The 24928-nt window shown below is 48.1% G+C and overlaps 1 protein-coding gene across 5 annotated transcripts in view; it reads left to right on the top strand.

Annotated features, from left to right (window-relative positions):
- Positions 1-24928, top strand: part of KIF18A (kinesin family member 18A) — a 188370-nt gene that overhangs the window by 46202 nt on the left and 117240 nt on the right. For all 5 annotated transcript variants that reach the window (XM_073576284.1, XM_073576282.1, XM_073576283.1 and 2 more), the window contains exons 2-6: positions 4018-4382; positions 8847-9004; positions 16615-16719; positions 18458-18568; positions 18685-18882. In XM_073576284.1, coding sequence (XP_073432385.1) covers positions 4055-4382; positions 8847-9004; positions 16615-16719; positions 18458-18568; positions 18685-18882 — 900 coding nt within the window. In that variant the 5' untranslated portion in view covers positions 4018-4054. The remainder of the gene's footprint in view (positions 1-4017; positions 4383-8846; positions 9005-16614; positions 16720-18457; positions 18569-18684; positions 18883-24928) is intronic.

Genomic DNA, 24928 nt, shown 5'->3' with positions numbered 1-24928 from the left:
ACAGATGACAGACCTGAGTGGGGGACTTGCTTTTTTGTGGATTGAGTTGAAGCTTTTGTTGGGAACATAACGTTTGGGATCACATTTATCCAGCGCTCTACGCTGAGCACTTACATCATTCGGAGATTTAGATGGAACCCTGAAGTAAGTCAGATGACACACCTGACTGGTCCATTTGCTGTAATGGGTCAGCAGTTACTTTGAACTCCATCTGGCTTCTGTGCACTAAACTGGCAGACCGGGCTTTTTACTCCGCTCCTCGTGCAGTATACGTAATTAGACGACGTTGTTCTTCGGGTCGGCAAGGTTACAACGATAAGAAATTTATATGGGTATTTTATCTTTGTCTGTGGCCACACAGTAAAAGACAGTTTTGTTTTTTGGGGGTTTTTTTTTGCAACAATTAATATTGTAAGAGCAACAATTTTTCCATATTTTCCATCATTACTCACACCCATAGACTTGTATGGGTGTGATTGAGCCGAGTCTCGCTGCCAATCACAGAATGCTGTGATTATTTTCTCATGCCAAATCAGCATGCAAAAATAATCGCAGATGTGAGCTGCCCTATAGAGTAACACTGGGCCGAGTGCTATGTGATGTTTTATCGCATGGCACTCGGCCATATCTTAAGGTAGCATGACTCAGGCCTAACAATGGTATCAGTAACTCGTAGATTAATTGGGAATACATTTGCGTTATGTCCTAAGCATTTTCATGACTGATCAGTTTTATGGTTGCCAACCTGTAGTTTGTAGTGATGGGAGCCTTGCGGTTCTGCTCCGCATCCTTTTTATATCCAGTCACAAGCTGCAGCTGATAATAGTGGATCAGTGGAGATGCTGTGTCCATCTCCACCCAATATCAGTTGAGGGATGGGCAACCATCTTTGGACAATTAACTGCAAAGAATCCCTCTTCCACCCATGAAAATAGAAGAAAGAAGGGAATTAACACCTTTTTCCTCTATGCAAGATTTCATTTAGACTATATGTTTGAGCACCATGGAAAAATCTTGCAGAAAAATGATGATGCCAAGGTCTTCTCCTGTTTACCTTCAATTTCCTTAAGATAGACATGAGAGCTGCAGCACCAAACTCATCCCCCCACATTATTGCATGTGGAAGGTACAGTTCTGCTTAAGTTAAGACACCGCTGTGAAGAAATGTTATCTGTAAAGAGACTTTCACATATGTAGACTAAGCGTTACATGAAAGAAGCGATTCTGTACGATAAAAGAAGCATGACTAAAACCCCTGTGATCAACTCCAGCTCCGAACTGTGTCATAGCTGTGTGCCCCTTTGCTTTTGAAGAATTAGAGTTAACGGTCGCCTTGAAAAAGAGATTTTCCCAGAATTCCAAAAAGAACTCGTGCTTCCTTTGTATTTCTCTCATACTGAGTAGCGTGCATGCAACAATTTGCTAATATTTTTATTATTACACCTACTTCATATTGGGATAGGATCTTGGAGATGGGAATACCCCTTTAATGATGGGAGTAAAGATCTTAGCAGAGAACAAACCCAAAAGCATAAAACATAAAAGAAAGTACAAGAACCCCCCCAAGCACTTTTCAGTAAAAGTAATTGTTCCTTGATTGCAAAACTTAAAAAAAAGACTAGTTGTGTGTTCCATGCAGTCCATGGGTGGTGTCGTGTGTGTGTATATTGAGAGATTGAAAGTGTAGGTTTCACAGGTCTTATGTCCATTGTCCAGGCACACACAGCCTGGTTACCAATAAATCTATTCTGAATCAAGATTGGTTAGTGTGACCATACCTTGAGGCAAACTTTCAGAAAGCCCGAGAGACGGAGAGACCAGGTGCACATAAATGGATAATCGGGACGCTGTGCACACTACAGGCTGAGACGATCCAGAAGTCAGCAGTCACACAGACACGGACTACTGACTTTATTCTCCAACCTGGACGACCCCTTTTGAATCGTTTGTCAACAATTATAACGTTAACAATCAGAAAGCATTTTATTAGTAATTATTGCAGAATTATGAGCAATTGTAATAGGTTCTCACTTCCTAAACAAATATAAACCTATTCAATAGACTCGTATGGCCCTTTCCCCCCTGGCTGTAAGACTTCAGCAGCGAACAGTTGAATGGTTCCACAGGTCACAACCATTTGTGACCATACCCTACATTCAAGTATGACACTGATGAAAGCCACTTGCCATGTTTCTGTGGGACTCTGTGTTGCTTTAACGGCTGCAGTAAATTATACAAATCTGATCTTTTTCATATTGCCATAACCTGCCCTCTATTTAGGAGCAGAGTAAACTGTGCAAGTGAAGCCCAGGTCCATCTTCCAATAGACCCGGAAAGCCTGCTCTGCCTGAGACCTCATGACTATAATTGATGAATAATATCTACACCTTTTATAAATAAGCGATACCTCACTGCAGGTGTACTTTTTTACCTTCTGAACGCTAACCAGTCCAGGGGTGTTTGCTTCCAGGAAGGCGTGACTGGCGTTCAAGACTGCTAAAGGAAGCTCACCTGAGCCTATGGCAATTACAGAGCTCAGAATGAGCTACACTCCAGTATTCTGCTTTATAGCTATTAGCATATGTTATACATGTGGCTACTTTCATTACAGCTCTGTAACTGTCACGTTATGACTTTTTTCAGTAAGGAAGAGGGGCCTCAAACTGGAGCTGGGACCCTAACTGTCCCTGTTACAGGGATACTCTTAAAGGTAGAGAGGCCTAAGTCTCCAACCATACTATGCTCCTGTAAAAAAAAAAAAACATAATCTGCCCCCTCTCCACCCCATGAGGCATGGGACAGAAATGAAAGGTAAACCATACACAAAGACAAAACTGGGTCAACAGAAAACCTCTAGCATTCAAAAGCCCTAACCAACAATAGGGAGGAGGATAGGGACAGGGAGGAATAAACTGAATGGGAAAAGGGACCAGGAGATAAACACACACGTACTACAGCAAACTACACAACACCAAAACTCCAAGTCCAAACTTGAACTACTAAGCTTTAGCACACCACGCAGGAAGATGATTCTTTCACCGCTCGGGACTAAACAGCCAGAGCCTGTGTATATAGAGAGTGTAAAGGGTAGGCAGTTGCATCTGAGAACAACCAGGCTGTGTAGACGACTTCTCCACCTTTTAAAGAAGTGCAGAAATTAGTGAAACCTTTGTACAATGTGGATATATAAATGGAACCTGTCGTTTTATTCTTGCTTCCTAAACCAAATGCAGCATGATTCGTAGCCAGACTGCGCAATATCGGTAGAAGATCCGGTCATGGACCGTAGGCAGAGAGGAGACTAGTCTGGTGCTGTCCCTGACTGTCTTTTAACAGCACTTATGAATAGGTCTTTTCTATGTGTGTACATAACCTGGATTGGTGCGAGGAAAAGCTGGCCAGGGGCAACAAAGAACTAGTTTGGTCTCTGTTTATAATTTCCAGATAGATCTTGAAACTATTATTCTCTAAAATGCCAGAGTTTGAGAGAAATACACCTTGTTGCATTTCTGCAGTCAGACTCGAATTCATGCTCCCTGCGTCTTGTCTTGCATGTATTGAATTTACGGGTTTGCTATAAATATAAACATTTAAGGGATCGTACAGACCACCGTATTATCAGTCCAAGTGCGATCCGACAAAACGGATTTCACTCGGACCAATGTTGTGCTATGGGGCCATGCACAAGTCCATTTTTTTTTTCCCTTGGACCATGCTAGTTCAAGGAAAAAAAATGGCTGCATGTCCAGGTTTCATCCAAAATTTGGATCATTCATGGCCATGCAAGCCTATATAAGTCCATGGAAACCATCAGATCGATTTCACAGACTGACAAAATTAAGTTGTTGAAATTTTTTTCACCTTCTTCTGCTCCTCTGAGAGAATCGGAGCACACTGTGCTAACACTCTGTGCTAATCACACTCTGATCAGAGTTTTATCAATCAACCCAATTCTCTCGAATGAAATAATCTACTGTCGTCTGCACCTGACCTTTTTTTTTTTTCTTCTTCTTGCAGAATAAAACCGTTCTCCTGGATTGCGAAACATTAAAACATGGCTGCCCCTGATGAATCTGGCATTTGCAGTCATGTAAGAGTGGTAATCAGAGTCCGTCCTCCAAACGAGAAGGAGAAAGTAGCCAATTTTACCAGCGTGGTGCAAGTGGTTGATAAACACATTCTCGTTTTTGACCCAAAAGTTGAAGAAGTACATTTTTTTCACGGCAGAAGTGCCACCAATCGGGACGTAACCAAAAGGAAAAATAAAGATATCAAGTTTGTGTTTGATTGCGTCTTTGATGAAAATTCATCCCAGCAAGAAGTTTTTGAGCAGACCACAAGGGTCGTGCTCGATGGCGTTTTGAATGGATACAACTGCACTGGTATGTAGCTTCTTCTCTTTTTCTATTGATATATCCAAGTACCGTATATCTCCAATGATTTGTCTTTAAAACCTTTCAAAATATGTACCAGCCAACCTATGTCTGGCAGAGAAGGCGTCTCATAGAGGAGGATTTTTCTTTCCAATGATTTCCAATTACCCTTATAAACACAATTTTAGCATTTGTTAGGCCTATGAAACCGTGTGCTTCGGTCAAGAGAGCCAGCGACCAGACCTAATCTTCTAATCTGAGCATAGTCTGTTCTTCACGGATGTTTGAAATCAATCTTAATGAAATAACAATGATAATTCAATTTCCCTGTTTTCATTGTCACCGGATCAGCAGACTTAAGTTGCCATATATACTTGAGTATAAGGCGAGGCCCCTAATTTTGCCACTAAAAACTGGGAAAACGTATTGACTCGAGTATAAGCTGAGGGTGGTGCTGCACAAGGGTTAATGGTGGTCCAAAAATATGCTCCATAGATAAATACCCCCCATAAAATGCTGCACAAGGGTTAATGGTGGCCCAAAAAGTTGCATAGAGAAATACTGCCCATATATTGCTGCTGTCGCTGCAATTTAAAAGAAATGACATACTCCCCTCTCGTCCCTGGGGGCCAGGTGCTGGTGACCTGAGCTATGTGGGACAGGTGCCGGTGTTGCCGCTGGCTCAGGCCCCCAGCACTGGCGATATTCACCTGTCCCCGTTCCATCGCCACCCGCTGCTTTGTCTCCCGGGTCTCTGCAGGGACGTTCAGCAGAGGGCGCGCACTGACTACGTCATGGCGCCCTCTGACCTGAATGTCACAGTCGGAGGACAGAGCGGCGCATGGTTGGGGGAACGGGGACATGTGAATATGGCTCCCCCCCGTCATACTCACCCCCTCCTGGCGCGGTCTCTGCTGCCCCTCTTCTCCCATGATCTCGGCGCCGGCAGCTCGTCCAGGCTTCAGCACTCATGTGGTACCGCTCATTAAAGACATGAATATGCGCATATTCATATTGGTTTTCTTGTGAAATTCTCAATAAGTTTGTGTCACATGACCCACTTCCCACTGAAAAAAATAAAGCTGATCCAAAATGGCCGCCATGGTCACCACCCATCTTGAAAAGTTTCCCCCTCCCATATACTAATGTGCCACAAACAGGAAGTTATCACCAACCATTCCCATTTTATTTAGGTGTATCCATATAAATGGCCCTCCCTGTATAGTGTACAGTGGGGCAAAAAAGTATTTAGTCAGTCAGCAATAGTGCAAGTTCCACCACTTAAAAAGATGAGAGGCGTCTGTAATTTACATCATAGGTAGACCTCAACTATGGGAGACAAACTGAGGAAAAAAAAAATCCAGAAAATCACATTGTCTGTTTTTTTTTTTCATTTTATTTGCATATTATGGTGGAAAATAAGTATTTGGTCAGAAACAAAATTTCATCTCAATACTTTGTGATATATCCTTTGTTGCCAATGACAGAGGTCAAACGTTTTCTGTAAGTCTTCACAAGGTTGCCACACACTGTTGTTGGTATGTTGGCCCATTCCTCCATGCAGATCTCCTCTAGAGCAGTGATGTTTTTGGCTTTTCGCTTGGCAACACGGACTTTCAACTCCCTCCAAAGGTTTTCTATAGGGTTGAGATCTGGAGACTGGCTAGGCCACTCCAGGACCTTGAAATGCTTCTTACGAAGCCACTCCTTCGTTGCCCTGGCGGTGTGCTTTGGATCATTGTCATGTTGAAAGACCCAGCCACGTTTCATATTCAATGCCCTTGCTAATGGAAGGAGGTTTGCACTCAAAATCTCACAATACATGGCCCCATTCATTCTTTCATGTACCCGGATCAGTCGTCCTGGCCCCTTTGCAGAGAAACAGCCCCAAAGCATGATGTTTCCACCACCATGCTTTACAGTAGGTATGGTGTTTGATGGATGCAACTCAGTATTCTTTTTCCTCCAAACACGACAAGTTGTGTTTCTACCAAACAGTTCCAGTTTGGTTTCATCAGACCATAGGACATTCTCCCAAAACTCCTCTGGATCATCCAAATGCTCTCTAGCAAACTTCAGACGGGCCCGGACATGTACAGGCTTAAGCAGTGGGACACGTCTGGCACTGCAGGATCTGAGTCCATGGTGGCATAGTGTGTTACTTATGGTAGACCTTGTTACATTGGTCCCAGCTCTCTGCAGTTCATTCACTAGGTCCCCCCGCGTGGTTCTGGGATTTTTGCTCACCGTTCTTGTGATCATTCTGACCCCACGGGGTGGGATTTTGCGTGGAGCACCAGATCGAGGGAGATTATCAGTGGTCTTGTATGTCTTCCATTTTCTAATTATTGCTCCCACAGTTGATTTCTTCACTCCAAGCTGGTTGGCTATTGCAGATTCAGTCTTCCCAGCCTGGTGCAGGGCTACAATTTTGTTTCTGGTGTCCTTTGACAGCTCTTTGGTCTTCACCATAGTGGAGTTTGGAGTCAGACTGTTTGAGGGTGTGCACAGGTGTCTTTTTATACTGATAACAAGTTTAAACAGGTGCCATTACTACAGGTAATGAGTGGAGGAAAGAGGAGACTCTTAAAGAAGAAGTTACAGGTCTGTGAGAGCCAGAAATCTTGATTGCTTGTTTCTGACCAAATACTTATTTTCCACCATAATATGCAAATAAAATGAAAAAAAAACAGACAATGTGATTTTCTGGATTTTTTTTTCTCCGTTTGTCTCCCATAGTTGAGGTCTACCTATGATGTAAATTACAGACGCCTCTCATCTTTTTAAGTGGTGGAACTTGCACTATTGCTGACTGACTAAATACTTTTTTGCCCCACTGTATATAGGTCGTCAGAGCAGCTAATTTCTCCAAACAGGATCTAAGAGGAAAAGAAAACTAAAACATCAAGCCTGCAGAGACAACATATACTGGGCTATTGATTTATGCACAGTTTATTGAAAGTTCAGATATGCTTTAAGAAGTACTTACATTAATCCTGCTTTCCTGTTAACTCCAGAAGTTCTGAGATGAATGCAGGCATTCCTTCCCTGTGTTTATTTTTCCCCTTATCTGTAGAGAATGAGCTTGACTGCTTAAACTGTAGCACAGATTCATCTCAGCTAAAAGTCTAGACCTTAGATCAGGAATGGGACAGACATTTATAGGACATTTCATAACTTTCCCAAATTCTTATGAAAAAATGTTCCCCACAAACTGCATTGTACTACTGTACCCAATTTATTATATATTTTAGGAGTCGGTTCTTTTTATACCGACTTCACCAAAATGGGCTCCGACTCCATGACTCCGACTCCACAGCCCTGGCTGGTTCTTGGGTCCCAATACATGGGCATCATGTATTTTGCACTTGCTGTTTGATCTCAGGGATATTTAAAAGCTGCTCAGGATGGAGTCACACTGGAGACTCCTCCTCGCCCACTGCCCTGGATTAACAGGTCTCTACCTCAGTGTACACAGAATGTTAATTGGACTTACACTGCCGAGAATGATGATCTGTTAAGGGCCTGTCACACTAAGTGATATCGCTAGCAATATCGCTATATCGTCCCTGGTTTTTGTGACGTAGCAGCGATATTGCTAGCGATATCGCTATGTCTGATACTTACCTCCGACCGGCTCCCCCGCTGATTATCGCTGATCGCGCGAGAACGTCCTGAACCGTTTCTCATCGTCAGCTTCCTGCTGGGCTTTCTGTGGCGCCAATGAGCGACGCGTGGACACGGGCGGGAGGACGTCAGGATCGCCTCGTCTGACTGGTAAGTAGCGACTCCTGCTATGTCGCTGGTGAGATCTGCCTGGGTGGCAGCTCACTAGCGACCACTTAGCGATGCACCAGCGATCCTGACCGCGTCATATTGCTGGTCGGGATCGCCGGTGCATCGCTAAGTGTGACAGTACTTTACACTTCACCTGCTAAGTGAGCGTTTTGCTTGATCGAGCGAGCGACCGGCAGTCTGTTTACACAGCAAGATAATTGTGAGACTAGTGTTTTTAACAATCCTCAATCTCTGTCATATTGCCGTGTAAATGCTTGTTTGCAATGCTTGGAACACTTTGTGGTTCACCTTATTCTGAAGTATGTAAGTTTTCCTTCTTCTGCTATGCCAGTGCTAGCCAAATACTATTGTAAATCCAATCTAGCTTAGGATCTTAGAGCCGGGAATGGTAGATGTGAATATAAGGCCATCAGACTGACTGCAGATCATAAGCCGGAGATCTGCCCCGTGTAGGTACAAGCATCACTGTGCTACCCATTACCAATCCCATGCTAATTGGGACAGCAAAGGCAGGTAAAGTGGCATGCATAAAATTGTCAACGGCATCCAGTAAATTACTCCATGCTTGACATCCTTAGCCGTTCTCAAGTTGTCAATGTCCACTGCCATTTATCTAGAGGGGTTAGGTGGTTTTATTCTGTTGTCAGCTTTAACAACTTTGCTTTGTCTCCTTAGTTTTGGCTTATGGAGCTACAGGAGCAGGCAAGACGCACACAATGCTGGGCTCTCCTGGGTGTCCTGGAGTTATGTATCTCACGATGATGGATCTGTATGACCGAATAGAGAGCATGAAAGAGGAAAAGGTTTGCAATGTCGCGGTCTCTTATCTGGAGGTTAGTTTTTCTTTCTTTCTGGTAACTATGTGTTGTGTGACCTGACTTTGAGAAGATCCTGACTCTGCCCGGTCTGCAGGACTCTGTGAGACTTCATAGCTGGGTATAGAAAGCTATGTGTTTGATGGAGTGATATGTGCATATTACACTTATACTTTCATATTGTGCCTCTTGTGAGAACAGCGTGTCCTCTGTCTCGTCATTTCTAGTGGTGATCCGTAATATCTCTTTCGCTGCTAATTTACAGCAAAACAAAATTAATGTATTTCTAAAGCTGCCCTTCACTGTTCAATCGTCCATGCCCAGCAATGTAAGAAATCACTGAAGTCTCTATAGACAAAAGCGTACGTTGTTGGGGATGATTCAGTTCTGTAATATAGATCCTAGTAAATTTATTTATTTTATTTTTAATCCTAGTTTTCTAGAATTCTATTTTTCTCCTTCGTCTCATTGGGGGACACAGAGACTGTGGGTGTGTGCTTCTGCCGTCTGGAGGCTGACACTAAGTATACAAAAAAAAGAGTTAGCTCCTCCTCCGCCGCATACACCCTCGCCCCCAGACCGGGCGTAACTCAGTTTTTTGCTTAGTGTCTGATGGAGGCACACGCAGTCTGGAGCTCCAGACTAGATTTTTTTTTTTTTTTTTTTTTTTCTTCTTCTTCTCTATGAAGATAAGACAGGGGCGACGGATCCTATAGAGAGGGTCCGATCTCCCCAAATCATCAACGGGCGACCACGTGTGAGTAACCCTCCACGTGTTTTCCTCTCCCGCACCGAGGGACACATCTGGGACTTTTCCCCAGACAACCATTTTTCTTTTTTATTTTGTAAAGAGGCGGCAACGCATCCTGATAAGAGGATTCGGTTTCCCCATAACCTCAACGGGCGAGCACGTGTGAGCGACCCTCCACGTTGTTCCTCTCCTGCAACGCGATTCATTGAGGCCCCTTCCACCCCTAGGTAGTGAGACCAGGGGTTGAGTTGGAGGCGCAGGTGAGCCGAGGGATCGAAGATTCGTCCCGATACCAGAAGCCTCCCCCTCCCTGCCCGGGGATGGAGTTGAGAGCACCCCAAGAGAGCCCCCACGGCGGAACGCCCTGCTCACCTTTGATAATGGGGAGGTCCGCCTCTCTCCCGGTGCTGCCCCCGGCGAGTAACGCCGCATGCCCCGTGTACCGGAGTGCGGCCGGAAGCCGCGGCCCCCGCTGCATGAGGAAGTCTGTGGGTACCGCGCGAGGCCCCGCCCGCCGACTTCCGGTGGTAGCCGGAAGACCCGCCCACTGACTTCCGGTACGGCTCAGCCCAGGGGGTGGAGAGCGGCGGGCGCACACAGTACCGGAGCGGAAACTCCCGCCCCCCCCCTCGCATTTCCGCGGTCGTTCAACAGGAGTGGAACGTTACCTGTGGGTGAGTGCAACCCCGTTTCGAGAGCCGCACTGGTAGTCAAGGAAGGGGTTACCCTCCTCCTCCTTCTACCCTACCTTCAAGCTTGGGCAATATGTCTGGCAAAGGGAAAGCTCACTCTTTCCTATACGCTGTTTGTGTTTCCTGTGGGGTCAGGCTGCCAAAGGCGCAGGCGGGTAAATTTTGTGAAGCCTGCGAGTCGGAGCGCGCCCAGGAGCCCCCCACTGTTTCAGAGCCCAGGGGTCAGGACCCCCCCCGGAATGGGCGGTGTCTTTATCGCATTCTATGTTGTCCCTTACAAGGGCAATTGAATCCCTTCGAGGCCCGGGCAGGGACAAGGATGGTGGTCTGCCAGCGAAAGACAGCTCGTCCACGTCTCAGGACCCTCCGACCGTTAGAGGCCGCTCCAGTACCAGACAAGCTCATGGCAAAAGAGCTCGTTCCCCGTCGGCCGGGCCCTCCGGGGCTTCGGCGGCGGGTATTAGGGCATCTCGTTCCCTGTCGCTGAGCTCAGGGAGCGATCAGGATGAGGGCGAGGAGGAGGAGGCCTGGAATCTAGAAAGCCTGGGGTACCAAGACTCGGTGGACAGCCTCATTGAGGCAGTCAACCAGACATTAGAGGTCGAGGACGATGTGTCCACGGCCTCAGGTCACAAGGTCTCCTTCAAGAAAACCAGGCGACCGCATAGAAGGTTTGCCACGCATCCGGAGTTCGAGGATCTAGTCCAGAAACATAGAGAACACCCGGATAAGCGTTTTGCAATGCAAAAAGCGCTGCAAGCTAAGTATCCGTTTCCTCCTGAGCTCCATAAAGGATGGGTGGAGTCGCCAGTAGTGGACCCACCGGTATCCCGTTTAGCATCAAGATCGCTATTGTCGATACCCAGTGTTTCTTCCATCAAGGACCCAACTGATCGCCTCATAGAGGGGCTTGCCCGCTCGGTGTATGAGGCAGCAGGGTCGGCTCTGGCCCCCTCCTTTGCGGCAACTTGGGTGGCTAAGGCCATGGTTTCATGGGCGGACGCTCTGCATAAGGCCCTCCAAGACAGGGATCTGCCCGCGGAGGTCTTGGAGGTGGCAAATCAGATATCAGGAGCGAGTGATTATCTCATCAGCGCCTCACTGGACGCGGCCGAGTGTTCGGCTGTTGCAGCAGCAAATGCGATCGCCATTAGGCGAGCATTATGGCTGAGGTTGTGGAAAGCGGATTCTATCTCTAAAAAATCCTTAACCTCATTGCCTTTTCAGGGCAATCGGTTGTTCGGTGAGAAGCTTGATAAGCTTATCTCAGAAGCCACAGGGGGGAGAAGTAGTTTCCTCCCGCAGCAGAGGAGTTGCCCGGCATTCAGGCAAACGCAGAGGCGTTTTCGGCCCTTTCGTAGCCCCTGGGGGGGGACTTCAGCCAGGGCATCCTCCTCCGCAAACGATGGCCAGAGTAGGGAAAGGCAAACCTCTTACAGGGCCAATCCGCTGGGTAGAGGCCGAGGCCGTTTGCCCAGAGCGAGGGGGGCCAGATCCCAAAAGCCTCCAGCAAAATGACTCGAGGCGCTTCGTACCTACGGACGACAGAGTGGGCGGACGCCTACTAGGGTTCAGCCACGTTTGGGTCGCAGTGGCACGCGACGCTTGGTTGGCGGAATTGATATCGTCCGGGTACAAGATAGAGTTTGTCGGACTCCCGCCACAGCGATTCTTCCGTTCCCGACTTTCCGGGACAGAATCGCAGGCGGAAGATTTGTTACAGGCTATAATGACGCTACAGCGCAAAGGGGTCATTGTCCCAGTGCCGCAAGGCGAAGAGACGCAAGGTTTTTACTCCAACCTGTTTTCGGTCCCCAAAAAAGACGGGACTGTGAGGCCAGTACTGGATCTAAAGATCCTGAACAAATTCATCAGGGTCAGGCGGTTCCGGATGGAGTCCCTCCGCTCGGTCATTGCAGCCATGGATCCAGGGGAATTCCTGGCCTCGATCGATGTGCAGGATGCATATCTACACATTCCGATATTTCCTCCACACCAGAGGTTCCTGCGTTTTGCGATCGGAGGGCAACATTTCCAATTTGTGGCTCTGCCCTTCGTTTGGCCACTGCCCCCAGAGTCTTTACAAAGATAATGGCGGTGGTTATGGCCATCCTGCATGCACGGGGCATAACGGTACTACCGTACCTGGACGACCTTTTGGTAAAGGGGCCGTCGTTTCAGGCGTGCCAGGGGAATGTCAGTATCACACTGGATACCCTGGCCCGTCTAGGCTGGTTGATCAATCGAAACAAGTCGTCCTTGGTTCCAGCCCAGAGAATCGTATTCCTAGGCATGGTTTTCGACACCTCCCGGGGGCTGGTGATCCTCCCTCAGGACAAGGCGCGAAGGATCAAGCAGGGGGTACGGAGCCTTCTACAGCCGGGCACCAGATCCATCCGGTACGGCATGAGTGTGTTGGGCAGAATGGTGGCGGCGATGGAGGCAATCCCGTTTGCCCAGTTCCATCTCCGTCCGCTTCAGCATGCGCTCTTGTCAGCATGGGACCGGAGGCTGCTGTCTCTCAGTCATCGGTGCAAGTTGTCTCCACCGGTCCGGCGATCACTCCGATGGTGGACTCGCGACTCGTCTCTGGTCCAGGGGAAACCTTTTCCCCCGGAACAGTGGTTGGTGGTGACGACCGATGCAAGCCTGCATGGTTGGGGAGCAGTTTTCCAGAGTCACACAGCCCAGGGGCGGTGGTCCATTCGGGAGGTAATTCTCCCGATCAACATTCTGGAGATACGGGCAATACGATTGGCCCTGCAACATTTTCAGCGTTTGCTGAGACACCGGCCGGTGCGCATTCAGTCGGACAATGCTACAGCAGTAGCATATGTCAACCATCAAGGGGGCACGCGCAGCCAGGCAGCCATGCGCGAGGTTGGGCTGGTACTGCGTTGGGCAGAGAAGAACCACGTGGTAATTTCAGCGGTGCACATTCCGGGAGTCGAAAACTGGGCGGCAGATTTTCTCAGACGACAGGGGGTCGCGGCAGGGGAATGGTCCCTGCACCCCGAGGTCTTTCAACAGATCTGCCAACGGTGGGGGACACCAGACGTGGACCTTATGGCATCCAGAGAGAACGCCAAAGTACAAAGGTTTGTCGCTCGATCCCTCGACCCGCAGGCAATCGCAGCAGACGCTCTGGTGCTTCCGTGGAGCCAGTTTTGTCTCCCGTACTTGTTTCCCCCGCTGCCTCTGCTTCCAAGAGTCATCAGAAAAATAAGGAGAGAGAAGGTTCCAGCAATTCTGCTGGCCCCAGACTGGCCCCGGCGGGCCTGGTATGCAGATCTGGTTCAACTAGTGGTGGACGTACCTTGGCGTCTCCCAGATCGGCCGGACTTACTGTCCCAGGGGCCGATCTGCCATCCGAACTTAGGGGCCCTGTGTTTGACGGTGTGGCCATTGAATCTTGGCTGTTAACACAGGCAGGATTCAGGCGCGATGTGGCGGCCACGATGGTGAGTGCCCGAAAGCCTTCCTCGGCGAGAGTATATCACCGGACTTGGGAAGTTTTTTTCCGTTGGTGTAGGGATCGCGGAGTGGCTCCTCTGGTTTTTTCGATCCCCAACGTACTGGCTTTTCTGCAGGCAGGGCTGGACGCGGGATTGGCTCCGAGTTCGCTCAGAACGCAAATCTCGGCCCTGTCGGTGCTTTTCCAATGAAAAGTCGCTTACGTCTGGCAGGTTAGGACGTTTATGCAGGGGATCGCACATTTAGTACCCCCCTATAAGGCGCCGACGGAATCATGGGACCTGAACTTGGTGCTCAGGGCCCTTCAGGAGGCTCCTTTCGAACCATTGCAAGAAGTCTCCTTACCTTACCTGTCCAGAAAGGTCGTTTTTCTGGTAGCTATAACGTCTATTAGGCGGGTTTCGGAATTGGCGGCCTTATCTTGTAAACCGCCGTTCCTGACCTTTTATAAAGATAAGGTAGTTTTAAGGCCAGCTCCTCCCTTCTTGCCGAAGGTTGTGTCTGCATTCCATATCAACGAAGACATTGTCTTACCCTCGTTTTGCCCGGCACCGGTGCACAGGGTAGAAAAGGCATTGCACACCCTGGATCTGGTAAGAGCCCTTAGGAGGTATGTGACAAGGACAGCGCCATTCCGCCAGACAGACTCTCTATTCGTGATTCCAGAAGGGCGGCGGAAGGGGCTCGCTGCGTCCAGAGCGACTTTGGCCAGATGGGTTCGCCTGACGGTCCAAGAATCTTATCAAATCAGTGGCACGCCGGTTCCGGCAGGGATCAAGGCACACTCGGCTCGAGCAGTGGGTGCCTCATGGGCACTGCGACACCAGGCTTCAGCGGAGCAGGTGTGCAAAGCAGCTACCTGGTCCAGTTTGCATACGTTTGTCAAACATTATAACGTACATACCCAGGCATCCTCGGATGCAAGCCTGGGAAGAAAGATTCTCCAGGCAGCAGTTGCGCACCTCTAATCAGGGGCGCAAATTAGCATGGATTGGGTGAGCTAAGATCCCGCCCAGAGGACTGCTTTAGAACGTCCCACAGTCTCTGTGTCCCCCAATGAGACGAAGGAGAAACATGGATTTTTGTGAGTACTCACCGTAAAATCCTTTTCTCCGAGACGCTCATTGGGGGACACAGCACCCACCCTATTAGCCAGTTGGCATTTACTTATTTTGAGTTATACAAATCCTTGTGTAAGGATTAGGGTGGCCCCTTTTTCAGACGTATAATTTCTTGCCTGAGTTTAAGGCGCGTTCTCCTACTGCTTATGCACTAAACTGAGTTACGCCCGGTCTGGGGGCGAGGGTGTATGCGGCGGAGGAGGAGCTAACTCTTTTTTTTGTATACTTAGTGTCAGCCTCCAGACGGCAGAAGCACACACCCACAGTCTCTGTGTCCCCCAATGAGCGTCTCGGAGAAAAGGATTTTACGGTGAGTACTCACAAAAATCCATGTTTATTATGAACCCACAGTTTAACGTTAAGCTAATTAACAGAGGTCTTCTATACAGCCTTAAGCTGGTCAAATGCACTAGACAAATGTGTTGGACTATGTCGGTCCTCAAATGTATATGGTGTGTCTGAACTGTCGCCAACTGCAGATGTCAGGTGAAAGAAGGAGTCTAACGTTCGCTTTCAGCATGCCGAATACTTTTGTTTTTACGGAGGAACAGCCCTCTCCAGAGGTGTAGGGAAGCTGTTTGCTTCCCCCCTCTGAAGAGGAAAAAAACAAAAGAAATGAGCCTGAGCATAAGTTGGTATACATGCAATCTAAGAGCATGTTCACACTGTAGCCTTTTCACAGACCACACCCAAGAAAACACATGAGCATAAAGCCTATCGCAAGTAAATAGTAATAGCACAACTTCTGCTCCGGCTCATTTATTTGGTCTTGCTGTTGTCTCTTGTGCTTTGTACACACAGGGGTGTGGCCACCCTTCCAGAGCTGGGCATTTCATCTGTAAGGCTTCCCGTGGACAGGTGGCTGAACAGTCGGTGCCTTGTCCTGCTCGGCCCTTATTCACATTGAGGTCAGCTGACACATTGTAAGGTTTTATTACAAGACAGGATAGGACCGTAAAGATTACATACACCTTGTCGCGGTGGAATGGCAGTTACACTTTTTTGTTCAAAATGGCGTTTACTTAGTATCCAATGTTATTTCAGTGTACTATTAATTTACTATAGGATATATGATACAGTTTTTTCTTAGCAGTTGGCCGACAGGTTATCAATATGTATTGCCACTTTAAGCCCTAATGCACATGGCAAAGCTGTGTGCAAAGACCTCGTCAGCGCCTACAGATCTGTGCCTCGGTCCTCCATGTGGCGAAGTTTCTAGGGAGAGTACTCCTGTAATGTAATCTCTGGTACAGTATGTGCCGATAGCTATACCTGTGTGCTCCTACAACATGGGTCTTGCGTATGCCACTCGGGCTCCATAGTTGGAGTTCTTTTTCTTTCAAAATGCTGAAAACGTCACAGTATATTCAGAAGCAGTATTATTTTTACATCAGTCCCTTCATCAAAGACTTCAGTTGTGTTTAACTCTGTAAAACCTTCAGTCATTCCCATGCAAAACTCTTTAAAGGTCCAGAAGTTCTGATCCTAACTGGTAGCAGAAGCTGAAACTGCACTCCAACATGATGATAAGGCAGAGTTTCTAATGTTCCACATAGAAAATACAAGTCTGAGACCCCTTCATTTTCACAGGTGTACAACGAGCAAATCCGTGACCTTCTTGCAAACTCTGGTCCTCTTGCCGTGCGAGAAGATGCTCAGAAAGGAGTGGTCGTTCAAGGGCTAACGCTGCATGAGGTATGTGGTCTGTGAGATGAGCTAAAACCCTTTTAACGGTAGCCCTTAAAGTATATACAGTATGCATTTACCTCTTTAGCGTCAAACTACCCTTGGAATATTGACCGCATATAGTAATGATGTATGTAAACTACATGGTTTCCCTCCTTGTGTTTGGAAGGCCTTCAGGCTGTGGCATTGGAAGAGGGTGAGGTGTAGGGGTATGTGCACACATTGAGTATTTGTAGCAGATTCTTCACCAAAAATTAAAGTGTTGGCTGGTAAAGTGCTATGTAAAATATGCACATTTTTGACAAGTTGTAACATTTTTTTTTCTTTTAAAAGTTAGAGCCACAGAGCTAGAATTACAAATATGTAGGGTTCACCAGAACTGCAACCTTCCAGGCAAACATGGCACCCATACCCTCTGTTGCACACGTGCTATAGGTTGCAGATCGTTGAGAAATGTTTTTATTTATTTTACTCATTTATATAGCGCCATTAATTCCACAGCGCTTTACATACAATATTGGCACTGTCCCCGATGGGGCTCACAATCTAAATTCCGTATCAGTATGTCTTTGGAGTGTGGGAGGAAACCGGAGAACCCGGAGGAAACCCAAGCAAACACGGGGAGAACATACAAACCCATTGCAGATGTTGTCCTTGGTGGGATTTGAGCCCAGGATCCCAGCGCTGCAAGGCTGCAGTGCTAACCACTAAGCCACTGTGCCGCTCAAAGAGACTATACCCTCTTTTTCCCCCAATCAGTTAACTTGTTGGTGCACATACCAATTTAATACATCCCAGAACTCCTGCTCTGTGATTTATCTTACATCCGCTCATTTTCAGGTTCTATTTCATCAACGTTCTGCCAGCACTATTAGGCCTTGTGCAATGATCCTGCCTTTGTTCGGTGGCTTGCCTGCCCTTGAATACCCCCCACTCAATTATGACTATGCAATTTGACTGACATGATAGCAAGAATAGAGAGCACAGACACACCCTCAGGTCCTGTAATCCGTGTGGTCCTCTGCTGCTAGAGACTAATTGTACATTACAGGAAGTTAGACATAAATTAAAAACACATGTGACATGCACAAAAGTGAACAGGTTGGTTGGACAGTGTTCACACCACTCAAAGACTGAAACACAAAGAAAAAACACAGTATGACAAACGTGCAAAAATACTCTGTTGTAAAAAATATATAACAGTAGGCAGCAAGTGCTAGTAAAAAGATGATAATAAAAACAGGGTGTTTAGTTGATACGTTTTTTGCAAAGAATGTATACTAAGCCACTCCACCAACATCACGGTAACCCATCTCGGAGCAGTCCTATCTAATGTATTTAAAACCTGATCATGTGAACAGTACCTATATGAGCAGGATTCAGACAGGCGCTTCCTGATGTGGGCACGCTGTGTAAGACGGCTCTTTATGTGCATGTCACACAAAGGAGGGGCGGGAGTGTTTTTCTTTGTGTAGGAAGTTAGACATGTAACCCTAACCTAGAGGCCGACAATTTGGTGTCAGCGCGTCATTTTGGGTACATTTTGTTGGATGTTTTATTGGCCATCAGATGAGCCTCCGTTTATTGAAACCGAGAGCATTTAATGATTACCAGACAGTAACTCTGGACTGATCATGGTAAAAGGCTGTTATTCATAAGTTATTGATGATTACTGATAAATCATTGATTGGTAATGTTGTGTTTTTGCGCTTTTATAATTGTTTGACTTTCCCTCAAATATCTAAAGCCAAAATCTGCTGAAAATATCCTCCAACTGCTAGACTATGGGAATAAGAACAGAACTCAGCATCCCACTGACATGAATGCCACTTCTTCACGATCACACGCTGTATTTCAGGTGAGTGAAAATGCGGTGGTATTAATATCTGCTAAGTGCCATTTAAGTGCAAAGATAAATCTCCCCAATGTTGTTAGTTCAAGTTCTGAATAATCTTGTGTCTTTTTTTTACTTAGATATACTTAAGACAGCAGGACAAAAGTGCTAGCATTAATCAAAATGTTCGAATTGCCAAAATGAGTCTTATTGATTTGGCTGGTTCAGAACGGGCAAGTGCCACCAATGCGAAGGGTGAGCGGCTACGCGAAGGCACAAACATTAACCGTTCCTTGTTGGCTCTTGGAAATGTAATTAATGCTCTGGCAGATCCAAAGGTGAGTGAACAGACTTGTTCTTTGTGGGTCTTTTTTTTTTTTTTTTATTTTATTTTCCTTTTTCCTCTCTCTCCCGTTTCCCTCTCTCTCTCCCGTTTCCCTCTCTCTCCTCTGTTTCCCTCTCTCTCCTCTGTTTCCCTCTCTCTCCTCTGTTTCCCTCTCTCTCCTCTGTTTCCCTCTCTCTCCTCTGTTTCCCTCTCTCTCCTCTGTTTCCCTCTCTCTCCTCTGTTTCCCTCTCTCTCCTCCGTTTCCCTCTCTCTCTCCCGTTTCCCTCTCTCTCCTCCGTTTCCCTCTCTCTCCTCCGTTTCCCTCTCTCTCCTCCGTTTCCCTCTCTCTCCTCCGTTTCCCTCTCTCTCCTCCGTTTCCCTCTCTCTCCTCCGTTTCCCTCTCTCTCCTCCGTTTCCCTCTCTCTCCTCCGTTTCCCTCTCTCTCCTCCGTTTCCCTCTCTCCCGTTTCCCTCTCTCTCCTCCGTTTCCCTCTCTCTCCTCCGTTTCCCTCTCCTCCGTTTCCCTCTCTCTCTCCCGTTTCCCCCTCTCTCTCTCCCGTTTCCCCCTCTCTCTCTCCCGTTTCCCCCTCTCTCTCTCCCGTTTCCCCCTCTCTCTCTCCCGTTTCCCCCTCTCCCGTTTCCCCCTCTCTCTCTCCCGTTTCCCCCTCTCCCGTTTCCCCCTCTCTCTCTCCCGTTTCCCCCTCTCTCTCTCCCGTTTCCACCTCTCCCGTTTCCCCCTCTCTCTCTCCCGTTTCCCCCTCTCCCGTTTCCCCCTCTCTCTCTCCCGTTTCCACCTCTCCCGTTTCCCCCTCTCTCTCTCCCGTTTCCCCCTCTCTCTCCCGTTTCCCCCTCTCTCTCTCTCTCCCATTTCCCCCCTCTCTCTCTCTCTCCCGTTTCCCCCCTCTCTCTCTCTCTCTCCCGTTTCCCCCCTCTCTCTCTCTCTCCCGTTTCCCCCCTCTCTCTCTCTCCCGTTTCCCCCCTCTCTCTCTCTCCCGTTTCCCCCCTCTCTCTCTCTCCCGTTTCCCCCCTCTCTCTCTCTCCCGTTTCCCCCCTCTCTCTCTCTCCCGTTTCCCCCCTCTCTCTCTCTCCCGTTTCCCCTCTCTCTCTCTCCCGTTTCCCCTCTCTCTCTCCCGTTTCCCCCCTCTCTCTCTCTCCCGTTTCCCCCCTCTCTCTCTCTCCCGTTTCCCCCCTCTCTCTCTCCCGTTTCCCCCCCCTCTCTCTCTCCCGTTTCCCCCCCCTCTCTCTCTCCCGTTTCCCCCCCCTCTCTCTCTCCCGTTTCCCCCCTCTCTCTCTCTCCCGTTTCCCCCCTCTCTCTCCCGTTTCCCCCCTCTCTCTCCCGTTTCCCCCCTCTCTCTCCCGTTTCCCCCCCCTCTCTCTCTCCCGTTTCCCCCTCTCCCGTTTCCCCCTCTCCCGTTTCCCCCTCTCCCCGTTTCCCCCTCTCCCGTTTCCCCCTCTCCCGTTTCCCCCTCTCCCGTTTCCCCATCTCCCGTTTCCCCATCTCCCGTTTCCCCATCTCCCGTTTCCCCATCTCCCGTTTCCCCATCTCCCGTTTCCCCATCTCCCGTTTCCCCATCTCCCGTTTCCCCATCTCCCGTTTCCCCCCTCTCTCTCTCCCGTTTCCCCCCTCTCTCTCTCCCGTTTCCCCCCCCTCTCTCTCCCGTTTCCCCCCCCTCTCTCTCCCGTTTCCCCCTCTCTCTCTCCCTTTTCCCCCCTCTCTCTCTCTCCCGTTTCCCCCCTCTCTCTCTCTCCCGTTTCCCCCCTCTCTCTCTCCCGTTTCCCCCCTCTCTCTCTCTCCCGTTTCCCCCCCCTCTCTCTCTCCCGTTTCCCCCCCCTCTCTCTCTCCCGTTTCCCCCCTCTCTCTCTCCCGTTTCCCCCCTCTCTCTCCCGTTTCCCCCCTCTCTCTCCCGTTTCCCCCCTCTCTCTCCCGTTTCCCCCCTCTCTCTCCCGTTTCTCCCCTCTCTCTCTCTCCCGTTTCCCCCCTCTCTCTCTCTCCCGTTTCCCCCCTCTCTCTCTCCCGTTTCCCCCCCCCTCTCTCTCCCGTTTCCCTCCGTCTCTCTCTCCCGTTTCCCCCCTCTCTCTCTCTCCCGTTTCCCCCCTCTCTCTCTCTCCCGTTTCCCCCCTCTCTCTCTCTCCCGTTTCCCCCCTCTCTCTCTCTCCCGTTTCCCCCCTCTCTCTCTCTCCCGTTTCCCCCCTCTCTCTCTCTCCCGTTTCCCCCCTCTCTCTCTCTCCCGTTTCCCCCCTCTCTCTCTCTCCCGTTTCCCCCCTCTCTCTCTCTCCCGTTTCCCCCCTCTCTCTCTCTCCCGTTTCCCCCCTCTCTCTCTCTCCCGTTTCCCCCCTCTCTCTCTCTCCCGTTTTCCCCCCTCTCTCTCTCTCCCGTTTTCCCCCCTCTCTCTCTCTCCCGTTTTCCCCCCTCTCTCTCTCTCTCTCTCTCTCTCTCTCTCTCTCTCTCTCTCTCTCTCTCTCTCTCTCTCTCTCTCTCTCTCCCCCTCTCTCTCAACCCTCTCTCCCGTTTCCCCCTTGAGATAGTTGGGAGGCTTCCTGGTGTAGGAAGGCTTTGTGATGGTAGGAGCTGGGACTACTACTTTATAGATGAGCCTTGAATGACCGCGCCTTCTTCTGAATTGCGAGGTGTAGTGGGAATCTGCCCATCAGCAGGAGCTGTTTGATGTGCTCTAATTGACTTGGAGAAGATACTTGCAGAACTCTAGGAGGAATATTTCATTCGGCTCAGCGTCCCACTTTGACCAGTTTGGGTATGAGACTGGGCCCTAGACCTCACTGCCGTAGAGAAAGATTGGGGCAATGATGGAGTCAAAGATTTTTAGCCAGTTACTGGTGCCTTGAGAAGGTACAGATGTCTTCTGATGGCATAGAAGGCTTTTAGATGCCTTGTCTTTCAGTAACTCTATGGCTTGCTTGAAGCTCCCTGACTGGCTGAGTTCTAGGCCGAGGTAGGTGTATTTGTTGGTTTCTGAAAGTGGACTTTTGTCTATCATAAAGGTAGGAAGGTCAGTAGGTTTCTCCTTTCTTTTGTGGAACACCATGATGTTAGTTTTCTTCTGGTTGATTGGCAGTGCCCATGCTGCTGAAGGTCTCTAGTATTTTCAGATGATCTTGGAGGCCTTTCTCGGTTGGTGATAACAGCACAAGGTCATCGGCATAAAGCAGAAATTTCACCTGAGTGTCATGGAGGTTGAGTCCTGGTGCTGAGGAGGACTCTAGGGCCACCGCCAGCTCATTGATGTAGATGTTAAAGAGCGTTGGACTGAGGCTGCAGTCCTGTCTCACGCCTCGGCTCTGTTGGAAATAGGCCGTCCTCCTTCCGTTGACTCTCATGCTGCAACTGTTCTCCAGTATAGGAGCTTCGGATGACATCATATGTTTTGCCTCCTATTCCGCTCCCCAGCAGTTTTAGGAATAGTCCTGGATGCTACACTGAGTCGGAGGCCTTTTTGAATTCCACAAAACAGGCGTATATCTTCCCGTACTTTGTATCTTCCCTTTCTCTCTCTTTCCCTTTCAAAATCGAATGAGCTTTATTGGCAGGACTAAGTACGTTAGCATTGTCAAAGCAAATGGTAAGAATAGGGGGACAGGGGTAGGGAGGCATATAGGAGTCCAGGTTTTATCGGGCCCCTTCTAGAGGATAGGGGCATGTTCAGGGTTGGGTAAATTAGTCTATGACATATCAGGCTCTTTAGTCCCTCCCTTTCTCTCTCTCTCCCCCAAATATGTTTACAAAAGTGGGATGTGTAAATCTGAAGTGAGTAAAGCCACCATTGGATCAACACATTAATAATTACTGCAGAAATTAGTGGAGATTGTAGTGAAGGGCAGCCAATGATGTCCCAAATGTATTGAGATCTGTTCACCTCTTAATAAATGTGGCACATTTTTACTCTAGCGCAAACCATTTTAAGATTTGCATATGCAACACCTGTCTACGCAGCTTCAACATTTGCTCTGAAAACTAGGAACTGTTATAATAAAGTTCTTAATGAATGGTCAACTCAGTGTTTTTTGGGCTGCACTGTCGTCTTTACTCTTCCAGTTCCAGTATAAGCTGAGACACACACCAGAGCTGAGGAACGTCTAAAATTTGGCACTGGTGTATGAAAGGTCCTGGGAGGACAGTAGTGAAGCTTGACGGTGTTAGCTGAATATTGATTAATGTACAACTTCTTCAATAAAAAAAAAGTGGGGAGAAAGAAAACAGATGCAACGTTTTCTCTGGGCAATCCTCTCCTGATACTTTGTTATTCTAGTATGTTGGAGTCCTTGTGGATAGGCTGGGATCAACTATTTTTTATTGAGAAGTTTTTTCTCATATTATACAGACAAAACAAACGTCAAAAAATCCAACCCCCCCCCCCCCGTACCCTCCCTCACACCCCAACAAAGTGCAACAAAAAATAAAAAAAATGCATAAATGGATAGCAAATTCTTGGTTTGGCAAGGAGGAGGTCGACCTGTTTGATTAGTTGTCTATTTAATTTGGAATATTTAATGTACCCCAACGACTGCCTATGCAACACAAGAAGGAAGGTAATGCCAACATCTAAAGGGGGTTTTACACATAGCGATATCGCTAGCAATATCGCTATAACTTCACCGATTTTGTGACGTAGCAGCGATTATTGCTAGCGATATCGCTATGTGTGATACTTGCCTCCGACCGGCTCCCCCGCTGTCCATCGATGATCGCGCGAGATCAGCCAGCTCCATTTCTCGTTGGGCGCTTCCTGTGGCGCCGACGAGCGACGTGTGGAGGCGGGTGGGAAGACGTCTTCATCGCCGCGTCTGAAAGGTAATAACGACCGCTGTATCGCTGCTGCATCGCTGTGAGATCTGCCTGTGTGGCAGCTCACTAGCGACCATTTAGCGATGCACCAGCGATCCTGACCGGGTCATATCGTGGTCGGGATCGCTGGTGCATCGCTAAATGTAAAAGGACCTTAAGAAAGCACACGGAGTTTATTGTTATGTGGAGTAGACGTTTATAAAAGACCCAACTGATCGCTCTTCAGTTCATGTGATGCAATAACTGAGTTCTCCATGCAAGAAGCCCAATGATTTTCAAATGTAGTTATTGCATTTGTCTTTAGATAATTGCCTCTTTCCAAGTTGAGCAACCAGTAACTCTTTATGAACTCAGGGATTGGGGGAGTCCACTATTGAGCTATTAATTTTCTAGCCATGTACAACATTGGAGAGATGGCGGTTTTACCATACTCGTCAATATTCAGGTCTTCGATGTAACCCAGTATACATACCTAAGGTATGGAATCTGTTTGCACTAAATAAACTGTGTGACATCTAGCACGCCTTTCCAGAAGGATTCTAAGTTGGGGCAGGACCAGAGCATGTGTAGCAAGTCTACTGGATTGGGTGTTGTGAGCCCAATGTCGAAAAGGGATGTAGGCGTCCTATAGACCTGATCAATAACATATAGCTGGGGTAGAATGTGGGATCCACTTAAGGATTATTGGGTAGTCCTGTCTAAGATGTCCTGCCAGTGCTCATCGGCAATAGGACCTATCAATCCCTCCCATCTTGCTTTACAGCATATAGGATATTTTACTAGAACTGGATCCGACATTGCACTGTGTAATACTGATCTCAACCCTCCCGATCTGTGTGAAGTGGCTATTCTGTGTATGATCACATTTTTAGTAAAGGATATGTTCTGATATGTGTGTCTTACGATTTATAGAATTCAGAATGAGGTAGCCCTGCTTCCATTTGTAGCTGAGAAAATTCCCTGAGTATTTTGTCCTTTTAAAATATGAGGCAGTCTGAGTATCCCACCCAGTCTACAGTTCCCAAATCCCTGCAATTCGGATAAGTTGGGTAGCCATATAATTTCTCAAAGAGAGGTGTACTGAGTTGTTCCTTGTATGCCCTGTAACTCTTACTCTCCACCAATGTGGATGAATTAGTGCTTCAGTAGGGCTATGATGGGCTGGGATGTTGGTTAGGCTTTCCATGTTGACCCTGGACTCTAGCCATCAGCATAGTAGGCAAAGTCCTCCATGCTCTTCCTATCCGACCAGATTGTGA

The sequence above is a fragment of the Dendrobates tinctorius genome, unplaced genomic scaffold (genome assembly GCF_039654945.1).
Source record: "Dendrobates tinctorius isolate UK_male_01 unplaced genomic scaffold, ASM3965494v1 ptg000048l, whole genome shotgun sequence".
In the NCBI taxonomy this organism is placed as follows: Eukaryota; Metazoa; Chordata; class Amphibia; order Anura; family Dendrobatidae; genus Dendrobates; species Dendrobates tinctorius.
The sequence above is the reverse complement of the archived record's forward strand: the minus strand, read 5'-3'. Positions and strand labels throughout refer to the sequence as shown.